This window comes from Dendrobates tinctorius, unplaced genomic scaffold (genome assembly GCF_039654945.1).
Source record: "Dendrobates tinctorius isolate UK_male_01 unplaced genomic scaffold, ASM3965494v1 ptg000183l, whole genome shotgun sequence".
NCBI lineage: Eukaryota > Metazoa > Chordata > Amphibia > Anura > Dendrobatidae > Dendrobates > Dendrobates tinctorius.
In genome coordinates, this window is record NW_027361850.1 from 5,780,421 (window position 1) to 5,805,454 (window position 25,034).

At 44.8% G+C, this 25,034-nt stretch overlaps 2 protein-coding genes across 4 annotated transcripts in view; both read right to left on the bottom strand.

The window, feature by feature from the left end:
• Window positions 1–487, bottom strand: part of DCDC2B (doublecortin domain containing 2B) — a 72,035-nt gene extending 71,548 nt beyond the window's left edge. The window contains exon 1 of the mRNA XM_073551953.1: window positions 56–487. Within this exon, the coding sequence (XP_073408054.1) occupies window positions 56–336 (281 nt within the window). The 5' untranslated portion in view covers window positions 337–487. The remainder of the gene's footprint in view (window positions 1–55) is intronic.
• A 6,046-nt stretch (window positions 488–6,533) lies between these two features.
• On the bottom strand, window positions 6,534–21,154 carry IQCC (IQ motif containing C). Of its 3 annotated transcripts, none has more exons than XM_073551954.1 (5): window positions 21,032–21,154; window positions 17,437–17,580; window positions 16,758–17,358; window positions 11,435–11,532; window positions 6,534–6,804 (listed from the first exon to the last, which is right to left on the bottom strand). In XM_073551954.1, exons 1-5 carry the CDS (start codon window positions 21,113–21,115, stop codon window positions 6,766–6,768), a joined length of 966 nt encoding a protein of 321 aa, XP_073408055.1. In that variant the 5' UTR covers window positions 21,116–21,154; the 3' UTR covers window positions 6,534–6,765. The 3 variants fall into 3 exon arrangements, with proteins under 3 accessions (XP_073408055.1, XP_073408057.1, XP_073408056.1); XM_073551956.1 differs by lacking the exon at window positions 21,032–21,154 and adding an exon at window positions 18,378–18,539; XM_073551955.1 differs by lacking the exon at window positions 21,032–21,154 and adding an exon at window positions 18,067–18,368.
• Between the last annotated feature and the right edge of the window lie 3,880 nt (window positions 21,155–25,034).

Consider the following 25,034-nt stretch of genomic DNA (forward strand, 5'->3'; position numbering starts at 1 on the left):
TTTTGCACAAAAACCTAAGGTACACACAAAATTGAATATGAATTTTCATACTTACTCGAGTTTTCTGAACTTTTCTATTCCTGCGGCAACATACTGACCCCTATTAAGTAGGTCGCTGAGCTCTGTCACGCGATGGCCATTGCGGGGCGTGTATATGCTACGTACAGCAGTCGGGGCTTGAATACAGGTTGTCACCTCATTTAAGAAGGCTTCAAATGTAATAAACTGCTTCTCGTTCACAACCATACGGCGCCCATGGTGAAAAGCGTCTCCATTTCGAAAAACAAGCAAATTTTTGCCATGCGGAGCCAGCTGTACCCCCAAAGGGGAGCTCATTTTGAAACAAAAATAAAGACAGAAGTGGACAACATAAAAACAAAAACGAAAAATGTTTTCCAGTAGGTCTTTACATTGCCAGGTTACAAGGGATATCTGACAGAAGTAATCGCACACAAAGGACGCACAGTTCACACGAGGATCTGCACGCTACTGTCGATCATTTGGTTGCTGTGACTCTTTGCTGTTGCCAGGTGACAATTACTGGTTACAAGTGTAGGAGAGGAGGGTGCTGGGTTACAGCCACCACGCCTCTTACACAAGAGCTACACAGGCTTTTACAAATCCCATGAAACGTCAAGGTTTAGACTCTAAAGTGTGTGGTATGAGAGGCTCTAAAAAGTTGCAGGACATTGCAGGTTTCTAATCCTTTTTGGACAATTACATTACTAATATGCATCAGCAAATAAAGATACAAAAATAACCACTATTTTTCTTTTAGCAAGTTGTCTTGTGTTAGAACTTCTGCTGGACCAAAAGCAACAAGCTAACAACTGGTAGCAACAATTGAGATTTTTCAATTATTTCTCACCCATAGCCAACTTAGATTAGAGATGAGCGAATCAATTAGCAGGACCCTGATCCAGCAGCTACATTAGTATTCTGGGGAAATCCTGCAAACCGCCTCTTACCTGACAGAATTCTCCTTTCCGGAGTGTAGATCTGGCGCAACGTCATGTGTGCGTCGCTCCACAATGGTGATACCATGTCAAGCCAACAAATCAAAACAGGAGCGAGAATTCTGGCAGTTAGAAGGTAGTTTGCAGGGCTTTGATCTGACAGCCATGGACTTACTACGTGGTCTCTGGACCAAAGTCCAAAAATCGTTTTGTTCATCTCTATTAAAAATGTATGACTCCTAAAACAAATCTCTAGGGGGCCTGCCGGGGTCAGCAAACTTTGGCACATAGAATGCGCTTGCCTGGTACACCGGATAATGTGCATACAACTGGCCAGGTGAAGTCATGGCTAAAAGCCTACCCACATGTGACTGGTCAATAACTGCACGATTTTGAAGGTTTAGCCAGTAGTCATTGCCCAGCTCCAATCATAGCAATACCCGGTCCGTGTGCTAGTACGGCAATCTTGATCAGTAGGATAACCAGACAGGTATAATACCAGATAATTAAATCAAAGGTTGTGATCCATGTCACTGTATTGTGTCACCAAGACGATTTTAAATCAGGTTGTGCCACTATGCTCCCTTAAAGTCAAAGATGCAGAGTAGCCAGATGTGAACACATACAATTATTCATCAAAAAATGTACTTTATTTTGTAATAATAAGCAAACTAGACACACAATAATTAAAAACAGATGCCTCTTGTGAGGAACGCTTTATGGTACAGATCCTGTTATGTAAAGTTATGTAAGATTGCAATTGTACATTACAATTTACTGGACTGTATGCACCAAAATACCCTTTTAGTCCAATAGTTTGTTCAGAATTTGCAATTTATGTTGTCAGCCAGATAGAATATCTAACACTAATGTGTGCCAAAGTGTAAATGTTGAGTTAAGTCCGTATAGTAAAAACAAATCTGGCTGAATATGGGTATCAGGGCACATTCTTCAACAAGTTTTATTTATGTCATCATAGAGTGAATCTGTAAACCAATTCAAGGTACCTATTTGTATAGAGACATACAGCTTGAAGCGTGGCGTCCAAAGTGTTGTATGTCTGGCTGATACAGTAATACAGTGCAAATCAACATGCACACAGGGTAGTTACAGACAAAGCTGTTTGTGCTGTGCAAACTTACAGTAGTAAAGGATCTGTCCTGCATCCCTCAGCCCCGACGAGTGTTTTGTCCATACTTCTTCAGGTGGTGTGTCTAGGAGAAGGGACACCGGACCTTTAAAGAAATGATGTGCCAATGATCTGTGGAATCCCTGTGTCACGTGCACAGTCCAGGGTTGCCGAAAGTATGATGTGGTGCACTATGTCATCGGTCCGGCCATCTAAGGATGACTTGTCACCTCAGGTGATTGGACCGCAAACTAGCAGTGCAGCCATGGTGATGGCTGCTGTGCGTTCCAGCGGGATCTGAGTACCCGAGGTAAAACAAGTCCGAGGACAGCCCCAATGAACATGCGCACTCACACACAGCAAGTCTGACAGTTTGGAACCGTAATAACAAACGGTAAAGCTGGAAAGACAAAAAGTGTAAATAGGGTCTTATCTGGTAGCCAAGTAGAATAAGATGTTATAGATACGCTCACCTGATAGGGTTGTGGCAGTTACAACACCTATAGAAGCATTTAACTGGACCACCAAGGAGTTACCTCTTCATCAGGACAAAACCACAATAATCATGAAAACATAGTTTGCAGCATGGGCACTCGGCACAGTAGACCACCCCTTTCGAAGAGAATGATAAGAAGTGCCTGACAGAATTCGTATGATCCCCTGTGGCTGTGGCGCCCCCAGGAGTATGGTCGCCACAGTGGCTTTGCCTTCCTCCAGGGGAGGGTAATGCCAGGCTTGGAGGCAATGATGGGTCTCTCTCGCAGTCAATCTATGCATGCAACACAGTTCCACTCCAGGCCAGCAGGGGGAACTCTGAACCGGGATTAAGGGGAGGAGTGCTCTCTGAGGGCCAAGAGGAAGGGGTGGTTAGTTAGTTAGTCTGCGGAGGGTGAAGTGTGCAGACGTGTGGAAGGAGCGCTGAGACAGAGCAGAGAGGACGAGCTCATCTCTGGAGAGAGCGCATGAACTGGAGCCTGGTCTCCACGGTTGTACGGATACTAGCGGTCCTGCAAAAGACACCAGAGGAGTAGGAGGCTGTAAATGCCCTACTCCAATCCAAGAATTGACGGCACAACAGCAACTTGGGTAGTGAGCCAGGACTCAGGAGAGAGGAGTCCCCGAGAGAGGCTACAGCTGTCTGCCTTGCAAGTGAGGTTCTTGAAAATATCTGTCCGGAGGAACTCCAGTGTAACTCAGTACTGGGAGTACTTCATTTGAATAAGCGCTAGTAAGGAGACTGCACAACCCATCTGCTGAGAGAGAATCCCTGAAATGCTTCCAGGCTAGCCTGCTTCAATACCATCTGTAATCAGGACCCTGGACTGCAGTTACCAAGTAAAGGTACAGAAATTACACCCCACTGTGTCTTGTCTGCTTCCTACCTTTCCGGCACCACTACATCCCCGTGCCGACCACATCTACACTGCCCTGGGACTATAGCTTCACCTGTGGGGAGCTTTTACATCTTTGCTGCACCATACCATCAGTCCGAGCGCATCTGCATGCAGCGTCGGCTTAACACCTCCCTTGCCGAGCACCACAGGTGGCGTCACAAACTATTCATCTAACTACATTCCACCATTCACATCTTCCTATTACTTGGGCGCCCAGGGCCACGGTCTGGGTCACCGCTGCTGTGACACATCCCACTGATACCGGCCTGGTACCGAGTACCCCACAGCCCTGGGAGGGCGACCTGTTATGAATGGGTCACCGAGGAGGAAAACTAAGCAAGCTAAGTCACAGAAAACCAGAGAGGTTGGTAACTATGCAGATTGCAGACCTCTGATCCTATCCACACAACTAGCAGCAGCCGTCGAGCGTTCCTACGATGAATCTAGACGCCTCGTCACAGCCGGAGGACTAAATAAGCCTAAAGCAAGAAAAGGGGAAAACTAACTGCCCCAGAGCAGACCCCAAAGGAATAGACAGCCCCCACACATGTATTGACGGTGAAACAAGATGAAAACACAAACACAGGCAGGAAAATAGGCTGAGCAAACGATCGGGCCCAAACTAACTAGAAAGGACAGGAAAGGAAAGACACTGTCTGCAATCTGCCCAAAAAAAACCTACAAAAATAATGTCCAACACTTCTGATAACAAAATTAACCCTGAAGTCACTAGACTTCTCCCACTATATCAGCACTCTGAAATATTCTGAGACAGAGCAAAAAAGAGGCCAATCTAATAAGGGACAAAAAGCAAATTGGCAAATACATATAAATAAGAGTGGAAATTCATCACAGCCCCAGCCGGGGCTGGCTGACCACACAAAAAACTGAATAGACCAACAAAATCAAGTGTGAACATTAGCAGAAACACTTAGCTTGAGATGACTGGAACAGAGCTGAAAACCAAGACCTGAAAAGCCAGAAGGAATCACCAGCACCAGAATAGGGTGTCAGCTGTCTTAAATCCAGTCTGCGATTCCAGAGATCCAATCGTTATCCTCATCATCAGGTGGCAGATCTCTACTAATTAAATCAACCTCACTACCTCCAGAGGGAGCCCGGAAGGAGAACTCACAACTGTAGACCAGAAAATGAGTTCACAACAGCGACCCATGGCATTTTGGGAATGTTTGGCTTTTCACCATATTGGAGCAGTTTTCTCCTTGTTTGAGATGAAAGTTTAGAGGGACGGCCGGGTCTTGGTAGAATTGCAGTGGTATGATACTCCTTCCATTTCAATATGATCGCTTGCACAGTGCTCCTTGGGGTGTTTAAAGTTTTGGAAATCATTTTGTATCCAAATCCGGCTTTAATCTTCTCCACAACAATATCACGGACCTGCCTGTTGTGTTCCTTGGTCTTCTTGATGCCCTCTGTGCATCAAACAGAACCCTGAGACTATCACAGAGCAGGTGCATTTATACGGAGACTTGATTACACACAGGTGGATTATATTTATCATCATTATTCATTTAGGACAACATTGGATCCTTCAGTGATCCACATTGAACTTCTGGAGTGAGATTGCTGCACTGAAAGTAAAGGGGCCCAATAATATTGCACACCCCACTTTTCAGTTTTTGAATTTCCACAAAAATTTAAAATAACCAATAAATTTCATTCAACTTCATAATTGTGTTCCACTTGTTGATTCTTCATCAAAAATTTACATTTGGTATTTTTATGTTTGAAGCATGATGTGGGAAAAGGTTGAAAAGTTCCAGGGGGCCAAATACTTCCGCAAGGCACTGTATATAATATATCAGGGAATAGGAGGGTCAGCTCACCGTATAGCACTTCTTCCGATGAAGTCCACGCAGGGAGTCATTTATTGTAGAAACATTAAAAGGACATATAGTGGATACACTTGGAAGCCCAAGATGGCTAGCAGCCGACGCATTTCGACTGTGAGGTCTTAATTATGGACCATGATTAAGACCTCACGGTCAAAACATGTCAGTCGCTAGCCATCCTGAGCTTCCAGGTGTATCCACTATATGTCCTTTTAATGTTTCTACAATAGAAGTACCACATTTATATCATTTTTTTTATGTTTTGGGGCTTTTACACAAAAACTACTTTATAGAAAAAAAATTATTTTTGCATCGTTTTATTCTGAGCGCTATAACTTTTTTATTTTCCCAGTGATGGAGCTGTATGGCGGCTTGTTTTTTTGCGGGACAAGATGACGTTTTCAGAGATACCATTTTTATTTAGATTGGTCTTTTTGATTGCGTTTTACTCCACTTTCTGTTCGTTGGTATGATGATAAAGCATAGTTTTTTGTCTCGCTTTTATTTATTTTTTTTTAACGGTCTTCACAGAAGGTGTTAACTAGTGAGACAGTTTTATAGGTCGGGTCGTTCCGGACACTGTGATATCAAACGTGTACTTTTTTTTTTTACGTAAATAAATGTATTTATTGGATTAATATTTTTTTCTTTATTTTGTGATTTTTAAAAAAAATATTTTGATTAACTTTTTTGCATTGTCCTCTGTTCTTCACTCCAGAGCATTAGAGAAGCGTATGACGTGCAGGGAGGAGGCGTATCAGCTCGTGCTCTGAGTATGAGCTAAGGCCACCATCCCCGGGGTGACCCTGTGGCCATCTTTTGGCCCAGGGTCACCATGGAGACTATCGGCATAACGCGATCGCATCACGTTGTACCGATGGGAGCACAGAGGGAGCTCCCTCCCTCTGTAATGCCCCTTGATGTCGTTGTCACTATTGACAGTGGCATCATATGGGTTAAACGCCCGCAATCAGTGCTAGCATAGATCGTGGACATCTCTGCAGGGTGTATATAAATATACATACACACACACACACACACACACACACACACACACACACACACACCGCAGTTTGAGGGAACGCAGCTCCCGTGGTGCCGTATATATGCGCATGTCAGGAAGGAGTTAATGTCTCTTTTACACAAAATAAACTGAACTTATTCAATGTGATGCTTTTTTAAATACTGAAAAGGCTTTAGAAACAGACATGAACAATAAGTTTATTACTTATTTCTTATATTTGGCAACCAGCACTAATAAATGTAAAATATCCATTGTTATTTCTATGGAAAAATTCAGCAGTGATCATCCTCAAAAATATAGTGAAGGACACATTGGAGGATGCTCCATCAAAAATGCTATAACTATGGTCTTGAAGTGTCAAGTCCCTGGTACACATCTGGCATAAAGCTAATTTCTGAATCACAGAAAATCAATCACAGGCTCCCAGCTTCTGTTTTACCATAAGATACTGTGGAGAAAAAAAAAAAAAAAAAAAAAAAAAGGTAATTGCAAGACCTACAGAAAAAGTTACTTACTGTAAAAGAGTAAGGCCTCTTTCACACTTCCGTTTTTTTACAATCAGTCACAATCCGCCAGGTTTTGAAAAAAACGGATCCTCAAATTTTTTTTGAGGATCCGTTTTTTTTCCCCATTGACTTGCATTAATGACGGATTGCTGTCCGTTGCATCCGTTTTTTTTGAGGATCCGCCAAAAGTTGCTGTCCGTCACCATCCTCAAAGATTTCAAAACGGAGCTTGTAACGTGTTCTCTCTCTCTCGCCAGCATTTCCTTTAAATTTCAGGATCCGGCTAAAAACGGATCCTGTGCCATCCGTTCACATCAGTTAACAACGGATCCGCTTGTATGACTTTTTGGCGGATTTGAACTGATGCAAAAAACTGAAGTGTGAAAGAGGCCTAAGCATTATGAAATATACATACAGTGGCATATAAGAGTTCGGGCAGCCCTGGGTCAAAATAACTGTGATATAGTGAAGATGAAGATTGAAGCAAGTTGAAGATGATGAAATGATCTCTTAACCCCTTAGAGAGAGCCAATTTGGTACATAATGACCGGGCCTATTTTTACAATTCTGACCACTGTCCCTTTATGAGGTTATAGCTCTGGAACGCTTCAACGGATCCCACTGATTCTGACACTGTTTTTTTAGTGACATATTGTACTGAATGTTAGTGGTAAAAATTTCTTTGATATAACTTGCGTTTATTTATGAAAAAAACTGAAATTTGGCAAATTTTTAAAATTTTGCAATTTACAAACTTTTAATTTTTGTGCCCTTAAATCAGAGAGTCATATCGCACAAAATTGTTAATAAATAACATTTCCCACATGTCTAATTTACATCAGCACAATTTAGGAAACAATTTTTTTTGTTAGGATATTATAAGAGTTAAGTTGACCAGCGATTTCTAATTTTTCCAACAAAACTTACAAAACCATTTTTTTTAGGAACCACATCACATTTGGAGTGAGTTGGGGGGGGGGGGGTGTCAATATAACAGAAAATACCCAAAAGTGACACCATTCTAACAACTGCACCCCTCAAGGTGCTCAAAACCACATTCAAGAAGTGTATTAACCCTTCAAATGCTTCATGAGAACTAAAGCAATGTGGAAGGAAAAAAATGAACATTTTACTTTTTTCACAAAAAAATTACTTTGGAACCATTTTTTTTTTATTTTCACAAGGGTATCAGGAGAAAAATGGACTACAAAGTTTGTTGTGCAATTTCTCCTGAGTATGCCAATACCCCGTATGTGGGGAAAAACCGCTGTTTGGGCACACGTCTGGACTCAGAAGGGAGGGAGCACTGTTTGACTTTTTGAACACAAAATTGTCTGGACTCAATGGTGGCGCCATATCGCGTTTGGAGACCCCTGATTTACCTAAACAGTGGAACCCGCCCTACCCCAATTCTAACCACAACCCTAACCCACCCCTAACCATAGCCCTAACCACAAACCTAAACCTAACACACACCTATCCGTAATCCTAACCACAAACCTGACCCTAACCCTAATCCTAACCCTAAGTCCATCCCTAACTATAAGCCCAACCCTAACTAAAAAAAAGTATATATATATAGACCCTGTGATAGGGTCTATAGCAAAAATTTCCTATTGTAGCCAGGTGCTGGCCATCCGATCTCGGCGAGCACACTGCGCATGCGCCTGCCATTTTCTTCCCGGAAGAAGACACCGGCTGCCGGGGGGGATGCAGGAGGGTCCAGGGACACTGGGAGGTACCAGGGAACCCCATTTCTCTCTCCTCTGATGTGCAATCACATCACAGAAGAGAGACTCCGTGAATAACGGTGATCGCAACACTGGTGTCAGTAAAAAACCGACCCAAATCATGTTCTCTGGGGTCGACACTGAGACCCCGGGGAAATTCCAACTCTCGGGCGCGCTATACACTTATTTCTCAACACCGTTAAAACAGCGGCGCTGAGGCGTAAGTACCTTTAACTGCCGCCATTAAAAGGCGTATCAGCAGCCGTTAAGGGGTTAGAGGCCAAAAGTTGAGGATAACATATTTCCTTTATAAAATTATATATATATATATATATATATATATATATATATATATATATATATATATATATATTGTAAAGCAGCAGCGTTCACGCTGTGCAAATTTGAGGCAGTGACCCAGCAAGTTCAAACAAAAAAAAAATTTGTGTTTAATGTCCACAAAAAAAAAAAAAAAAAAAACACTCAGTGCACAACACGCTGTATCCTCCGGATCGCAGCCGGGAAGCAACAAAACAGTCCATGGCCAGTTGCTGTGAGCGACCGCGTTGCCCGGGTATGAAAGGGGTGCCAGACCTTGGCTAAGCTTGGCCCTGTGTTGCCTCACACAGGGAGCTCTGCAGACCACTGCTCTCTCTCTCTCTCTGTGCAAGTCAGAACTGACACACCCAAACCCTTTCTGCAGGGTTTTTTTTTTCCTTTCTCCAATCTGTGGCCATAGGCCACTTATAAGACCTGGGATGGAGGAAACGGACCGGACCCCACTACCTTCCTGCAGTCCGTTTAAAAAATAAAAGCCCATACCAGGTTTCCTGAATAAACTCCTTGGTCCAAATAACTTGACCAGGCTCAAACTCACTTTTATTCTGCCCTGTGAGTCACAGGCACACTGCTGCGACGACAGGGCACTCCAGTGGATCTAATACACTTCTGAGTGCATTCTGGGGGACACATAGCGACCCTCACATATGACACCGGTCACTGCCTCACTATATATATATATATATATATATATATATATATATATATATATATATATATATATATATATATATATATATATACACACACACACACATATACATATATATATATATATATATATATATATATATATATACACACACACATACATACATATACACACACACACACAAAGAATACAGCAGCACATGTATCTAGGCCACGTGAAAACACAGAAAAACATTAAAACCATTCAATTTAGATAATGATCTTCAAAAATATTTTTTTCAAAAAAATGTATTTAAACTTACAGTAAGATGAAAATGAAGGTTCTTAGTGCACAAATTGGCCAATTCATCAATCACTGCAAGGTGACCTCCCCCCTGATGAGTCCCTGCTCTACCGTACATAAGCCACTTCTGGGCCACAAGCCTACAATTTTGGACAAACATGTCTATATTGTGCAGCTTTTGCAGCTTGCACGTGTTCACACTAGGAGGTGCTGGTCGTTTTCTTTTTGTCTATTTTTCAGTCTGATCTTGCACCCCTCCCATTGGCCTTGCAGGTGGCCGCAATCAGCTCTACCTGCCCATAAATTGTAGGCTTAGCCCGATTGTAACATGTTTGTCCAAAATTGTAGGCTGGTGGCCCAGAACTAGCTTATGTACGGTAGAGCAGGGACCCATCAGGGGGAGGTCACCTTGCCGTGGTTGATGGGCTTACATGAATTGGCCAATTTGTGCACTAAGGCTGGTTTCACACTAGCGTTTTTTTAACGCAGCGCATCGTGCGCGTACATGCGCATGCGTCCTGATCCCCTATCTTTAACATGGGGGCGCATGGTCTAGCGTTTGCACGCGTTCGTATGCGTTATCGTGCATATGCGGTTTTTTGTGGTGTGCGCCCAGGCGCGCCGGACGCAACCTGTTGCATATTTGGTCCGTCCGACCTGTCTCAAAAAAACGCATGCGCATGTAATGTGACAAAATAACACATTAGAGCCTATGGGAACGTAGATGTGCGCATGGACATGCGCACGTCAGCGTTTAAAATCGCATGCATTTTAAGAGTCAATATGGCTACAAACTGGTTAAAATGCATGCGCATAAAATAAGCAAACGCATGCAAAACGCTTGTTGCGCTTTTTGTATGCATTTGGACTGCGCACGCAGCCCAGCGCAAAAAAACGCTAGTGTGAAAGTAGCCTAAGAACCTTCATTGTCATCTTACTGTAAGTTTAAAAAACTTTTTTTGAAAAAAAATTTTTTTTTGAGGATTATTATCTAAATTGAATGGTTTTAATGTTTTTCTGTGTCTTCACATGGCCTAGATTCATGTACATGTGCTGCTGTATTCTTTTTGTCTATATTGTGCAGTTTTTGCAGCTTGCATGTGTTCACACTAGGAGGTGATGGTCAGTTTTTTTTTGTATGTATGTGTATGTATGTAGATATATAAAAAAATATATATATATATTTTTTTTTTGGTCTAAAATACAAAGAGAAAATGTCATCCTTAACTTTTGGCCTTTAAGAGATCATTTCCGCGTCAACTTGTTTAACTATTCACAATACCAGCACTTTTGTCCAGGGGAGTGTTTGTCTGATTGCTTGATCTATATGTAACATGGCGTCAGCTCTGCTATGTATAGCAGAAATCATGATCTCTAATGAACGCCAGCTAAACGCTTGCTTTCACAGTAGCATCATAATGACAGGCAAGCAGTCCACATCACAGGTAGGGGACACGATATATGATGTAAGTTTACGTCATATGTCGTGAAGAAGTTAATACAAAAACTAAGTAGACACAGGACGACAGTATTACTGGAAGCACTATGCAGAACATATTAGCTACTTACATTCTTTCTACTGGTGATTGCTTGTTGAACCCATAACATCTCCATCGCTAAATGACTTCTGAGCTTTCTTAGTTCATTTGCAGTCTTCGAGGTAATTTCTAGAATAAAGTACAAAAATATTAAAAAGATATGCTGCGACATAAAACAGAAACACACCCTGCTAACTAATAATACATACGGTACATTCAGACACGATCGAATATTGTTGTATCAGTAATGTCAAACTTACAAACCTTATATATCTGATGTACAGCCCCTAGGGAAAGACACTGCTACCATCTCCCCAACCAATGCTGAAAAAAGGAAAACCTTTTTTGTGCTCTAGAATGGGGGCAAATCTTGTACCTTTCTCATAATTGCTTATGTATACAGTTGTTAGATACCTCATTAGATATGTTCGGGAAAGCTGCTTTTTTTTCCTATGTGAAAACCTGCTTTAAAGGGAATCTGTCACCCTTTTTTCGACTATTTGCTGCCGGCACCGATATCAGGGGCTTATCTACAGCATTCTGTAATGCTGTAGATAAGCCCCCGATGCAACCTGAAAGATAAGAAGAGTTAGATTATACTCACCCGGGGGCAGTCCGGTCCAATGGGTGTCGTGGTCCGGTCCATCGCCTCCCATCTTCATACAATGCCGTCCTCTTCTTTTCTTCCTGTTGTGGCTCCTGCGCAGGCGCACTGCTCTGCCCTGTTGAGGGCAGAGCAGAGTCCTGCGGTGCGCAGGCGCCGGGAGAGGGCAGAGAGGTCCGGCGCCTGTGAGCTGCAGTATTCTGCTCTGCCCTCAATAGGGCAGAGCAGTGCGCCTGCGCCGGAGCCACGACAGCAAGGAAAGAAGAGGACGGCATGGTATGAAGATGGGAACCGCCGGACCGCGACACCCATCGGACCGGACCGCCCCCTCGGGTGAGTATAATCTAACTTGTTTTTCTTTTCTTTCAGCTTACATCGGGGGCTTTTCTACAGCATTACAGAATGCTGTAGATAAGCCCCTGATGTCGGTGCCGGCAGCTAATAGTCGAAAAAAAAAGATTACAGATTCCCTTTAAAGGGGTTTTCCAATTTGGCATATTTCCTTTCCATCAGCTGAACCTTTTGGGTTTTTTTTAAATAAACAACCTGTTCTTTACTCACCTTCCCCGTGTCTCTGTTATTGTCTGCAGCACGTATGTTACATCGAGAACACTGCACTCAATAACACTGTCAACATGACATCAGTGCTTCAGAAAATAAGTCACCGGGAGCAGCAGCAGAGACTCAGCACTGAAACTATACTATCTGCATGTATCTTTTAATAGTGGATCTATATTATTGATTGCCCATGTGCACTAGTTAAGCAAATCACAAAAAAAAAAAAAAAATCACTCTTCTGTCAGTCAGCATTTCCCAGCATGACTTCACATCAGGTTACACGTGTATAAAATATGTCTTGCTAAGTTGTATGGTAATACCATAGTAGTCAAACATACAAAAAAGGGAAATATATCTCTGAAAATGCAATCTCAGAAAGATGTCACTAAATAACCATTATCAAAACACCTACACCATAATATTCATGTAATCCTTCCTTTTTGTCCATACATACAGTTGTGGCCAAAAGTATTGACACCCCTGCAATTTTGTCAGACAATACTCAGTTTCTTCCTGAAAATGATTGCAAACACAAATTCTTTGGTATTATTATCTTCATTTAATTTGTCTTAAATGAAAAAAACACAAAAAGAATTGTCCTAAAGCCAAATTGGATATAATTCCACACGAAACATAAAAAAGAGGGTGGACAAAAGTATTTGCACTGTTCGAAAAATCATGTGATGCTTCTCTAATTTGTGTAATTAACAGCACCTGTAACTTACCTGTGGCACCTAACAGGTGTTGGCAATAACTAAATCACACTTGCAGCCAGTTGACATGGATTAACGTTAACTCAACCTCTGTCCTTGTGTGTACCACATTGAGCATGGAGAAAAGAAAGAAGACCAAAGAACTGTCTGAAGACTTGAGAAACCAAATTGTGAGGAAGCATGAGCAATCTCAAGGCTACAAGTCCATCTCCAAAGACCTGAATGTTCCTGTGTCTACCGTGCGCAGTGTCATCAAGAAGTTTAAAGCCCATGGCACTGTGGCTAACCTCCCTAGATGTGGACGGAAAAGAAAAATTGACAAGAGATTTCAACGCAAGATTGTGCGGATGTTGGATAAAGAACCTCGACTAACATCCAAACAAGTTCAAGCTGCCCTGCAGTCCGAGGGTACAACAGTGTCAACCCGTACTATCCGTCGGCGTCTGAATGAAAAGGGACTGTATGGTAGGAGACCCAGGAAGACCCCACTTCTTACCCCGAGACATAAAAAAGCCAGGCTGGAGTTTGCCAAAACTTACCTGAAAAAGCCTAAAACGTTTTGAAAGAATATTCTCTGGTCAGATGAGACAAAAGTAGAGCTTTTTGGGCAAAGACATCAACATAAGAGTTTACAGGAGAAAAAAAGAGGAATTCAAAGAAAAGAACACGGTTCCTACAGTCAAACATGGCGTAGGTTCCCTGATGTTTTGGGGTTGCTTTGCTGCCTCTGGCACTGGACTGCTTGACCATGTGCATGGCATTATGAAGTCTGAAGACTACCAACAAATTTTGCAGCATAATGTAGGGCCCAGTGTGAGAAAGCTGGGTCTCCCTCAGAGGTCATGGGTCTTCCAGCAGGACAATGAGCCAAAACACACTTCAAAAAGCACTAGAAAATGGTTTGAGAGAAAGAACTGGAGACTTCTAAGGTGGCCAGCAATGAGTCCAGACCTGAATCCCATAGAACTGTCACGGGGGCTTAGTTCAACTAAGGCTGAAAGACCCGGGGCCCCTGTGGTGTCCCTTTACTAGGGGAAACCCTGTCTGACCCTCAACCCAGGGTTTTTGCTGAAGGTGCAAATGCCTGAGCCTCCGACCTTTCCTTATCTCCTGCTCAGCCCTGCACTTAACCCTCCACCCTCCACCCAGTGAGAAGTCACCACCAAAGCTCCCACACAAATAATGACAGACAAGGAGAACTTAAACTGCACTGCGCCGCACACACACAGGAATAAACAGTAATGTGAACAGGGCACAACTAAACACAAATATGGGAAGGAGAAAGGATAACGACGGATCATACGACACCAGATATGAATCTCTCTCTCTTGAACACCTCCACTCCAGACCGGAACCACTTGGTATGAAACACAAGCTATAATCGGCGACGCCCATAGGCCAGCATGACTATTTAAAGACCGTGGGCGTGACTAACCATCCAACCTGGTCTCCAGCAGGATTAACCCCCGAGAGCCTGAAGATCAGGCCGGCGCCACTGAGGCTATAGTGGCTGGAGGTGGAACTACCTCTGCCTGCCGGATGCTGTGGTGTGAACAGCGTCCGACATGACAGTACCCCGTCTTCTACGAGGGACCCCAGGGCCCTCAAGACTCATAGGACCCGGCTTGTCCGGATGACGACGGTGAAAAGAACTGACCAGCCGATCCGCATGTATGTCTGAGGCTGGAACCCAAGACCTCTCCTCTGGACCATACCCCCGCCAGTGCACCAAATACTGAAGAGTACGGCGTACTACTCGAGAGTCCACTACCTTGGCGACCTCAAACTCTAACTCGCCATCCACCATGACTGGAGGTGGCATCGGCGTTGTGTCCACAGAGCCTACCACCTTTTTCAATAAAGCCCTGTGAAACACGTTGTGTATCTTGTACACTGCGGGAAGTTCCAACCGATAAGCCACTGGGTTAATGATGGCAGAAATCCTAAAAGGCCCAATAAACCTTGGACCCAGTTTTAAAGAAGGGATTTTGAGTTTTATGTTCTTCGTAGCTAACCACACCCATTCACCCACACACAGGTCCGGACCTGGCACGCGTCTACTGTCAGCCACCCGTTTGTACCTGGCACTCATGCTCAACAAACGCTGTTTCACCCGCCTCCAGACTGATGACAATTGGGCTCCTAGCTGATCCTCCTCCGGGACACCCCCGGAGTCACCCTGACGTAAGGTACAAAACTGAGGATGTTGACCGTACACACAAAAGAATGGAGACTCTCCTGATGACTCTTGGCGGTGATTATTTAATGCGAATTCGGCCAGAGGAAGGAAAGTAGACCACTCCTCCTGGTTGTCGGACACAAAGCATCGTAAATACTGTTCAAGATTTTGGTTCATGCGCTCAGTTTGTCCATTAGACTGTGGATGAAAGACCCGGGGCCCCTGTGGTGTCCCTTTACTAGGGGAAACCCTGTCTGACCCTCAACCCAGGGTTTTTGCTGAAGGTGCAAATGCCTGAGCCTCCGACCTTTCCTTATCTCCTGCTCAGCCCTGCACTTAACCCTCCACCCTCCACCCAGTGAGAAGTCACCACCAAAGCTCCCACACAAATAATGACAGACAAAGAGAACTTAAACTGCACTGCGCCGCACACACACAGGAATAAACAGTAATGTGAACAGGGCACAACTAAACACAAATATGGGAAGGAGAAAGGATAACGACGGATCATACGACACCAGATATGAATCTCTCTCTCTTGAACACCTCCACTCCAGACCGGAACCACTTGGTATGAAACACAAGCTATAATCGGCGACGCCCATAGGCCAGCATGACTATTTAAAGACCGTGGGCGTGACTAACCATCCAACCTGGTCTCCAGCAGGATTAACCCCCGAGAGCCTGAAGATCAGGCCGGCGCCACTGAGGCTATAGTGGCTGGAGGTGGAACTACCTCTGCCTGCCGGATGCTGTGGTGTGAACAGCGTCCGACATGACAAGAACACCTGTGCAGAGATCTAAAAATGGCAGTTTAGAGAAGGCACCCTTCAAATATCAGGAACCTGGAGCAGTTTGCCAAAGAAGAATGGTCTAAAATTCCAGCAGAGCATTGTAAGAAACTCATTGATGGTTACCGGAAGCGGTTGGTCGCAGTTATTTTGGCTAAAGGTTGTGCAACCAAGTATTAGGCTGAGGGTGCCAATACTTTTGTCTGGCCCATTTTTTGAGTTTTGTGTGAAATGATCAATGTTTTGCTTCATTCTCTTTTGTGTTTTTTCATTTAAGACAAATTAAATGAAGATAATAATACCAAAGAATTTGTGTTTGCAATCATTTTCAGGAAGAAACTGAGTATTATCTGACAGAATTGCAGGGGTGTCAATACTTTTGGCCACAACTGTATGTATGGAGGCCAGAGTGTTTCTAGACCATACGTATCCGAAAACTCTAGTGAATTGCAAATGATGATCAGTTTTATCTTTCAGACAAAAACAAATCTTGAGCCATTCCTTCTCACCTAGGTTCACATTTTCTTCACACCATGATGAACAGTCTCTTCTCTGCTCCAGACTTTGAAATGAGTTCATGATTGTGTCAGAATGAGGTAAGGAGAGCTCCATATCACATTTAGAAGTCCTTAACAAGACCTCATTTTCATGGCAAATTTCCAGCTCAGCAGAGTCCTCCCTTTCTATGTGATCTGTATGGCTGGCCTCTCGCACTGGAGCATCAGTCTCTTTATAGCTATCCTCTCGTAACGGAGCATCAGTCTCTTTATAGTTATCCTCTCGTATTGGATCATCAGTCTCTTTGTAGCAGGCCTCTCGTACTGGAGCATGAGTCTCTTTATAGCTATCCTCTCGTACTAGAGCATCAGTCTTTTTGTAGCTGGACTCTCGCATTCGATCATTAGTCTCTTCATAGCCAGCCTCTCGCACTGGAGCATCAGTCTGTGTAATACCGTTGTGAATTTTTGAGCTAACAGTATCAGCAAAGCTGTCTTTCCTTTCTGATTTAGCTCTTTGAATAATTAAAGAGATATCCTCTGTTGTGTCTAAGATTTCATTAGGGTCATTCTTTCTTTTCGGTTCACCACACTTTGGTTTGCTTGTTCTATCCTGTGGGTAAAAATTGAGAATTAAAGATGAAACCAAACAAAGCAGGAGTAAATTCAGATAAAAAATATGAATACTCACCAATGTAATAAACTTTGGGATGGATAGGAGCCACTTTCCTGGGTAGAGGGCAAGGTCTTCTCCTTCTATCTCTTGCACCACCTCTAAATATTCCTGATGCACCCTCAGTAGCTTCCGGCGGACTAGATAACCCCGGATGCGTGCCTTTGAGACCAGAAAGCGTCATAATTTGGGTAGATATAACAGACAACGCAGTGACGGCAGCAAATATTCACTGATCACGGTCAGCACTCTGTGTAATGTGCTTGTTATTAGCACAGTAGTAATGAGACAGAGGATACAGCTGCACACTGAGAAATAGGCAACACCACCCCCTGATCTGTGTCGGGTGCAACTAGATTGCTGCCCGCCTCCTGCTGAAGGAAACTTGCGGCATTGTAGGTCCCTCTCACCACTACTACAAAGCATGAAGTGTGAGGTGGTCCGAGCAGACATAAGCATGGAGCGACGCTGCACAGCTCCTGTCACCGTGTGGTGGTGACCGCTGCCGAGCACAGCAGAGCAGCTGCTAGTCTGTACGTGCAGAGCAACTCCACTCAATAGCTTACACCAGTGGATCAGTGGGGTGTCGGACCCCCAGAGGTCTGACATTGATGACCAGAGGAGGGGAGCAGGTCTGACATCTGTTACCTCAGAGCCTGAAAATGAAGGTGATGCAGCACGGTGTCCCATTCCCCACACAACCACAAGGAGGCAGTATAATCAGACTTCTCATCCTGTGCCACTTATCTGGAGTGTTTTTCACTGACTGGGGAGAAATAACATTAATGCCTTCTTCATTTCATGCTCTGCTCTATAATGGTCCCATTGACCCCCAGTCTTGTAATGTGAGGCGATTCCCCTATGTAACCTCACAGAGCAGTGTCTGCCGCACATCCTCTACAGACGGTAATCCCACGACTTGTGGAATCCCCATTATGGAGAATTCCTTGTAGCTTCACCTGCAAGACTCTCGCAGCAGCTTCTTCCGCCTCCATCTTTCAACCGCCGTCTCCTTAGCAACTGTTCCCGCGCTTCCTGATGACGTCAGACGCACTCACGCATGTTTCGTTCCCAGCGCTAGAGCTTTACCGTTGCATATCTGCTAGACGGCGCGACTGCTAGCTGATGGCCATGTTTTTGAAGACCAAAGCAAATGTAAAGACTTCTTCATAGGCAGAAGGTTCATTGTACTTTCACCTGTCAGCTCTATCTTATGTTTTACTGTGACAGGTACCAGTGTGTGTCAGACAGCCTGTAATGTTCAAAAAGCATCAGAACCGGGATTGGATTGGTGGCTACTATATATATGAAATGAGGATTGTCCCACCAGAGCTCGGCGTGTACAAGCTCTGACTGACAACGTTAGGGCCCCTCAGTAATAACGTGACCACCAATCAGCAGTAATCTATTGCTAGGATTGCTATGATGCCCTCACTGCCCCCTATACAGTATGTTGCCCCCACAGTACATTCCCCCATACGCAGCTTGATACCATCACAATTTCCCCCACGAACAGAATGATGCCCCAGCTTGAACTTTAATGTTCCCCACAGTAACACACAGTATGATGCCCCTACAGGCCACCCATATACAGTATGATCCCCACCACACAGTATGATGCCCCTACAGACCACCCATACACTATATGATCCCCACCACACAGTATGATGCCCCTACAGACCACACATACACAGTAAGATCCCCACCACATACAGTATGATGCCCCTACAGACCACACATACACAGTAAGATCCCCACCACATACAGTATGATGCTCCTACAGACCACTCATACACAGTAATTTTAGGCCACGCCTCGACCACACCCATTTCACGACTAGTCACACCCATGTCCACGCCCAGTCGCATCCATTTAGCACTGCTGATCATATTGACTGCTATTAGGCGCATAGTGGCTGGCATTATGGGCACAGTGACTGGTACTAAGGAAAAGAAAGAAAGAAAACAGAGAGAGAAAAAAGAAAATAGAGAGAGAAAGAAAGGAGAGCGAGAGAGAAAGAAAGAACAGAGAGAGAAAGAAGAAAGAACAGAGAAAGAAAGAACAGAGAGAGAAAGAAGAGAGGAAAGAAAGAACAGAGAGCAAAAGAAAGAACAGAGAGAGAGAAAGAAAGAAGAAAGAAAGAACAGAGAAAAATAAAGAGGGGAAATAAAGAAAGAACAGAGAAAAAGAGAGGGAAAGAAAGAACACAGAGAGAAAAAAGCGGGGACAGAAAAAAAGAACAGAGAGAGAGAAAGAACAGAGAGAAATAAAGAGGGGAAAGAAAGAACAGATAGAGAAAGAAAGGGACCGAAAAGAACAGGGAGAGGGAAAGAAAGAAATGGGAAAGAAAGAATAGAGAGAAAGAAAAAGAAAGAAAGAACAGAGCGATAGAGAGAAAGAAAGAGGGGAAGAAAGAACAGAGAGAGAAAGAAAGAGAAAAAATGAAAGAAGGAACAGAGAAAGAAAGAAAGAGGGGAAAGAAAGAAAGAGGGGAAAGAAAGAACACAGAGAGAGACTGAGAAAGAACGGAGGGGGAGAAAGAAGTAAAGAAAGTACAGAGAGAAAGAAAGAGGAAAGAAAGAACAGAGAGAGAAAGAAAAAAAAGATTAGAGAGAGAAAGAAAGAACAGAGAGAGAAAGAAAAAGAGAGGGAAAGACAGAACAGAGAATGAGAAAGAAACAGAGAGAAAGAAAGAACAGAGAAATAAAGAAACAGAGAGAGAGAAAGAAAGAAAGATTCTATAAAGATACTATAGCAGCCTGACTCCCATTGAAGTGCCCACCTGAGCCTCCCGATGCAGGACATATTATGATCCGCTCACATGGCCGGCAGCCCTGATTCCAAGGCGATCCTGCTGTTTGCGCTGTCAGAGGAGGACATGGTGATGGATCTGAAGCATTCCTGGTTCTGTCACAATCTCCTCATGAAATTACCTCATTTCCGGTCTGCTTCCAGCACATCACTTCCGGTGGAACGTCATGTGCGAGTTTTAAAGTGCTTCTTGGGGCTCTGCCGTGTACTCCTGTGTCCGTGGGAAACACCCACTTTGTATGCCTCGTACACACTTGGCTCCGCTCCGTACATCCAGTACACATATGGCTCCACTCCGCACACACACGGCTCCGCTCCATACACCAAGTACACACGCGCCTCCGCTCCATACACCTAGTACACACACGACTCCGCTCCATACACCTCGTACACGCGTGGCTCCGCTCCAAACACACGCGACTCTGATCCGTACGCCCCATACACACGCGGCTCCACTCCGTATGCCCCATACACACGCTGTTCCGCTCTGTACACCTCGTACACATGCGGCTCCGTTCTGTACACCTCATACACGTGCGGCTCCGCTCCGTACACCTTGTACACATGCGGCTCCGCTCCCCACACCTTGTACACATGCGGCGCCGCTCCCCACACCTCGTACACATGCGGCGCCGCTCCCCACACCTCGTACACGCAAGGCTCCGCTCCATACACCTCGTACACGCGTGGCTCCGCTCCATACACCTCGTACACACGTGGCTCTGCTCCGTACACCTCATACACACGTGGCTCTGCTACATCCACACTGTAAACCTCTCCTGACCCCACACAGAAACTTTACCTCATCCAGCATGACAACCAGCACAGCAGACCAGACTCCTGCAGAGTGCAGACAGACATGGAGGCAGACACAGCCCCTGATCATGTGACCCCTGACTCCTCCTCTCTCACAGGTCCTGTGCACACAGAACACACACACAGCCCAGCCACATAAACACAGAGGGCCCTGATCATGTGACCCCTGACTCCTCCCCTGTCACAGGTCCTCTGCGCACAGACAGAACACATACAGCCCAGCCACATCATTGCAGACTGCGGTGCGTCTATCTGGGACAGCGAGCATGGCGTCGGTGGATGCGGGGGCGTGGCGGCTCAGTGCAATGCGGGAAAAATACCGTCCCGTCCCGGGCGGGACGCGGGAGAGTGGGTGTCAAAAACGGGACTGTCCCGCGGGAATCTGGACCCTTGGGAGCTATGTGTATACGTACCTTTTCTGTGTATTCCACTCCTTGCCTCCACTACTAGTTAGGTGAACTGTGAATGTCACGTGACATAAAGGTCCTGGCAGTTCTTTCAGTCTAATATACTATACGTCTAATATACTATACACTGAGAGGTGGAGTACGGATCTGATGGTTCCCTGATCCACTGTTTAATTTAATCGTATCTGTATCTAAGTACACAGATAGGACTGAAGTTAAGACATGCCGCCAACCTGCTGGGACAGCTACCTAGAGTTCAGACAGACCTGCTGGTTCTGAAACTATAAGGTATGTCATTACTTCATGCAGTCAAGTGTAAAGGTCTAGGAGCCTCAGACAGACAGTGACTCTTTACTATTAAATGGAACCTGTTATGAACTGGTCACCGAAGAGGATGGCAGGAATAGGCTAGGCCACCAGGAAACCAGAAAGGTTGGTAACTTAGCGAATTGCAGACCCCTAATCCTAACAACACAACTAGCAGTAGCCGTGGGGCGTACCTACGATGCCCTAGATGCCTTGGCACAGCCGGAGAGCTACTATGACTAAAGCAAGAAAGGTGAAATCTAAACTGCCCCGGACTAGAACCCCAAAGGAATAGATAGCCCCCAAACATATTGTCGGTGAGACAAGATGAGACACAAACGCAGGCAGAAAATAGACTAAGCAAATGATGGGGCCCAAACTGACTAGATAAGATAGGAAAGGAAAGACTGTTATGATTGAGTCACCGTAGGAGGCAAAAACAGAAATGCTAGCTAAGTCCTGAAAACCAGAGAAGTTGGCAACTATCAGATTGCAGACCCCTGAACCTATCAACACAACTAGCAGTAGCCGTGGGGGGTTCCTACGATGACCTAGACCCCTCGATCACAGCCGGAGAGATACATAGGCCTAAAGAAGGAAAGGGGAAATCTAACTGCCCCAGAGCAGACCCCAAAGCAATAGGCAGCCCCCCACATATAATGACGGTGAAGCAAGATGAAAACACTTACACAGACAGAAAGACAGGCTGAGCAAAGACGGGGCCCAAAAACTACCTAGATAGGAACGGATAGGAAGGCTGCTATCTGCAATCTGCCAAAACCCTATCAGAGACAAAAGCCAACAAGCTGATATAAAAAGGCCCTGAAGCAACTAAGCTTCAAAAACTAAATCAGCGCTCAGGTACTTTCAGAAGACAGAGCTCAAGGAACACTGCACACTCCAGAAGGGAGTGGCAGAATCCAAAAAGCAAGAAAAACAAAAACAAATCTTAAATGCAAAAGGCAAAACAGAAAACTTAGCTTTAGGAGAGCAGGAATCAGACTGGTGTCCACAGAGAAATCACCCTCAGGGCAGAAAGGGCGTAGGCTGCCTTAAATCCAGTCAGTGACTCCACTCAGCCAATCGTCTTCATTAGTCCCAGGTGTCTGATAATCAGGCTCACTACCTTCCTTCACCAGAACAGGGAGTTCACCAGGCCTCAGTGACGGAGGGGAAAATGAACTCACAACAGTACCCCCCCCTTGAGGAGGGGTCACTGAACCCTCAACAACGCTACCAGGGCGATCAGGGTGAGCCCGATGAAAGGCACGCACCAATCTTTTGGCATGAATATCAGAGGCAGAGACCCAGGAATTATCCTCCTGACCATAACCCTTCCACTTAACCAAATACTGGAGTCTCCGTCTAGCCAGACGGGAATCCAGAATTTTCTCTACCTCATATTCCAAGTTACCTTCAACCAATACAGGGTCCGGAGGTGCCACCTCAGGCACAACTGGCTCAACAAACCTCTTCAACAAGGACTTATGGAACACATTATGGATCTTAAATGTGACAGGAAGAGCCAAACAAAAAGAGACCGGATTAATAATCTCCAAAATCTTGTAAGGTCCAATAAATCTAGGCTTAAACTTAGGAGAAGCCACCTTCATAGCAATATTTTTTGATGATAACCACACCATATCACCAATCTTAAACTGGGGACCAATGGTCCTATGTCGATTGGAAAACCGCTGGGCCTTTTCCTGGGAGAGAGATAACTTATCCACCACTTGGTCCCAGATCTGGTGCATTCTCTCCACCACAGTGTCAACACCTGGGCAGGCAGAGGGCTCCACCTGCCCTGAAGAAAATCGAGGGTGAAAACCAAAGTTACAAAAAAAAGGTGACATCAAAGTGGCAGAACTAGCTCTATTATTTAAAGCAAATTCGGCCAAGGGCAAAAATGAAACCCAATCATCCTGATCAGCGGAAATAAAACATCTCAAATACGACTCCAAGGTCTGGTTTGTTCTCTCTGTCTGCCCATTGGTCTGAGGGTGAAAAGCAGAGGAGAAGGACAACTGAATTCCCAACTTGGAACAGAACGTCCTCCAAAATTTAGACACAAATTGAACTCCTCTGTCAGATTCAATGTTCTCAGGAATCCCGTGCAAGCGAACCACCTGTTGCAAAAACAGAGGCACCAACTCAGAGGAAGATGGCAACTTAGGGAGTGGTACAAGATGAACCATCTTAGAGAACCTATCACAAATCACCCAAATAACAGTCATTCTTTGAGAGACCGGCATATCAGAGATGAAATCCATTGAAATATGGGTCCATGGTCTCCTGGGGACCGGCAAAGGCATCAACAACCCACTAGAGCGAGAACAAGATTTAGACCGGGAGCAAGTCCCACAGGACTGCACAAAATTCCTGACATCATGAGACAAGGTGGGCCACCAAAAAGAGCGACTCACCAGATCTCTAGTACCAAAAATACCTGGATGACCAGCCAATTCAGAGCAATGAACTTCAGACATCACTCTCTTCTTCCACTGGTCAGGAACATACAACTTTCCACTGGGGAAACGCTCAGGTTTGTCCTCCTGGAACTCTTGCAGAGCAAGTCTCAAATCGGGCGAGATGGCAGAAAGAACTACCCCTTCGCCTAAGATGGTGGCAGGCTTGGTCACCACAGGAGAATCAGCAAAGAAACTCCTAGAGAGGGCGTCTGCCTTGACATTCTTAGTTCCAGGAAGGAAAGAGACCACAAAATCAAAACGTGTAAAAAACAAGGCCCACCTAGCCTGTCTAGGGTTCAAGCGTTTAGCCGACTCTAGGTAAATCAAATTTTTGTGGTCAGTGAGGACCACAACTTGATGTTTGGCTCCCTCCAACCAATGTCTCCACTCCTCTATTGCCCATTTCATGGCCAACAGTTCCAGATTCCCCACATCATAGTTACGTTCAGATGAAGAGAACTTACGGGAAAAGAAAGCACAGGGATTCATTTTAGATGTTACCGGATCCTTTTGGGACAACACCGCTCCTGCACCAATCTCAGAAGCATCCACCTCTACCTGGAACGGGAGTGAGACATCAGGTTGCCGCAGAACCGGGGCGGAGGTAAATCTACGCTTCAGCTCCTGAAAGGAAGCAACCGCCTCCGGAGACCAATTCAACACATCCGCACCCTTCCTGGTCAGGTCAGTCAATGGTTTGGCAATACTAGAAAATTTTGCTATAAATTTCCGATAAAAATTAGCAAAACCCAAAAACTTTTGGAGGGCCTTCAAAGAAGTGGGCTAAACCCAATCATAAATGGCCTGT

Coding starts and splice junctions, on each gene's coding strand:
- IQCC (XM_073551954.1), bottom strand. CDS start 21,115: ATGATCAGGGGCTGTGTCTGCCTCCATGTCTGTCTGCACTCTGCAGGA. Junction 17,581..21,031: donor TGGTTGTCATGCTGGATGAG/GTAAAGTTTCTG, acceptor CTGGTCTCAAAG/GCACGCATCCGGGGTTATCT. Junction 17,359..17,436: donor TCCCAAAGTTTATTACATTG/GTGAGTATTCAT, acceptor TTTTACCCACAG/GATAGAACAAGCAAACCAAA.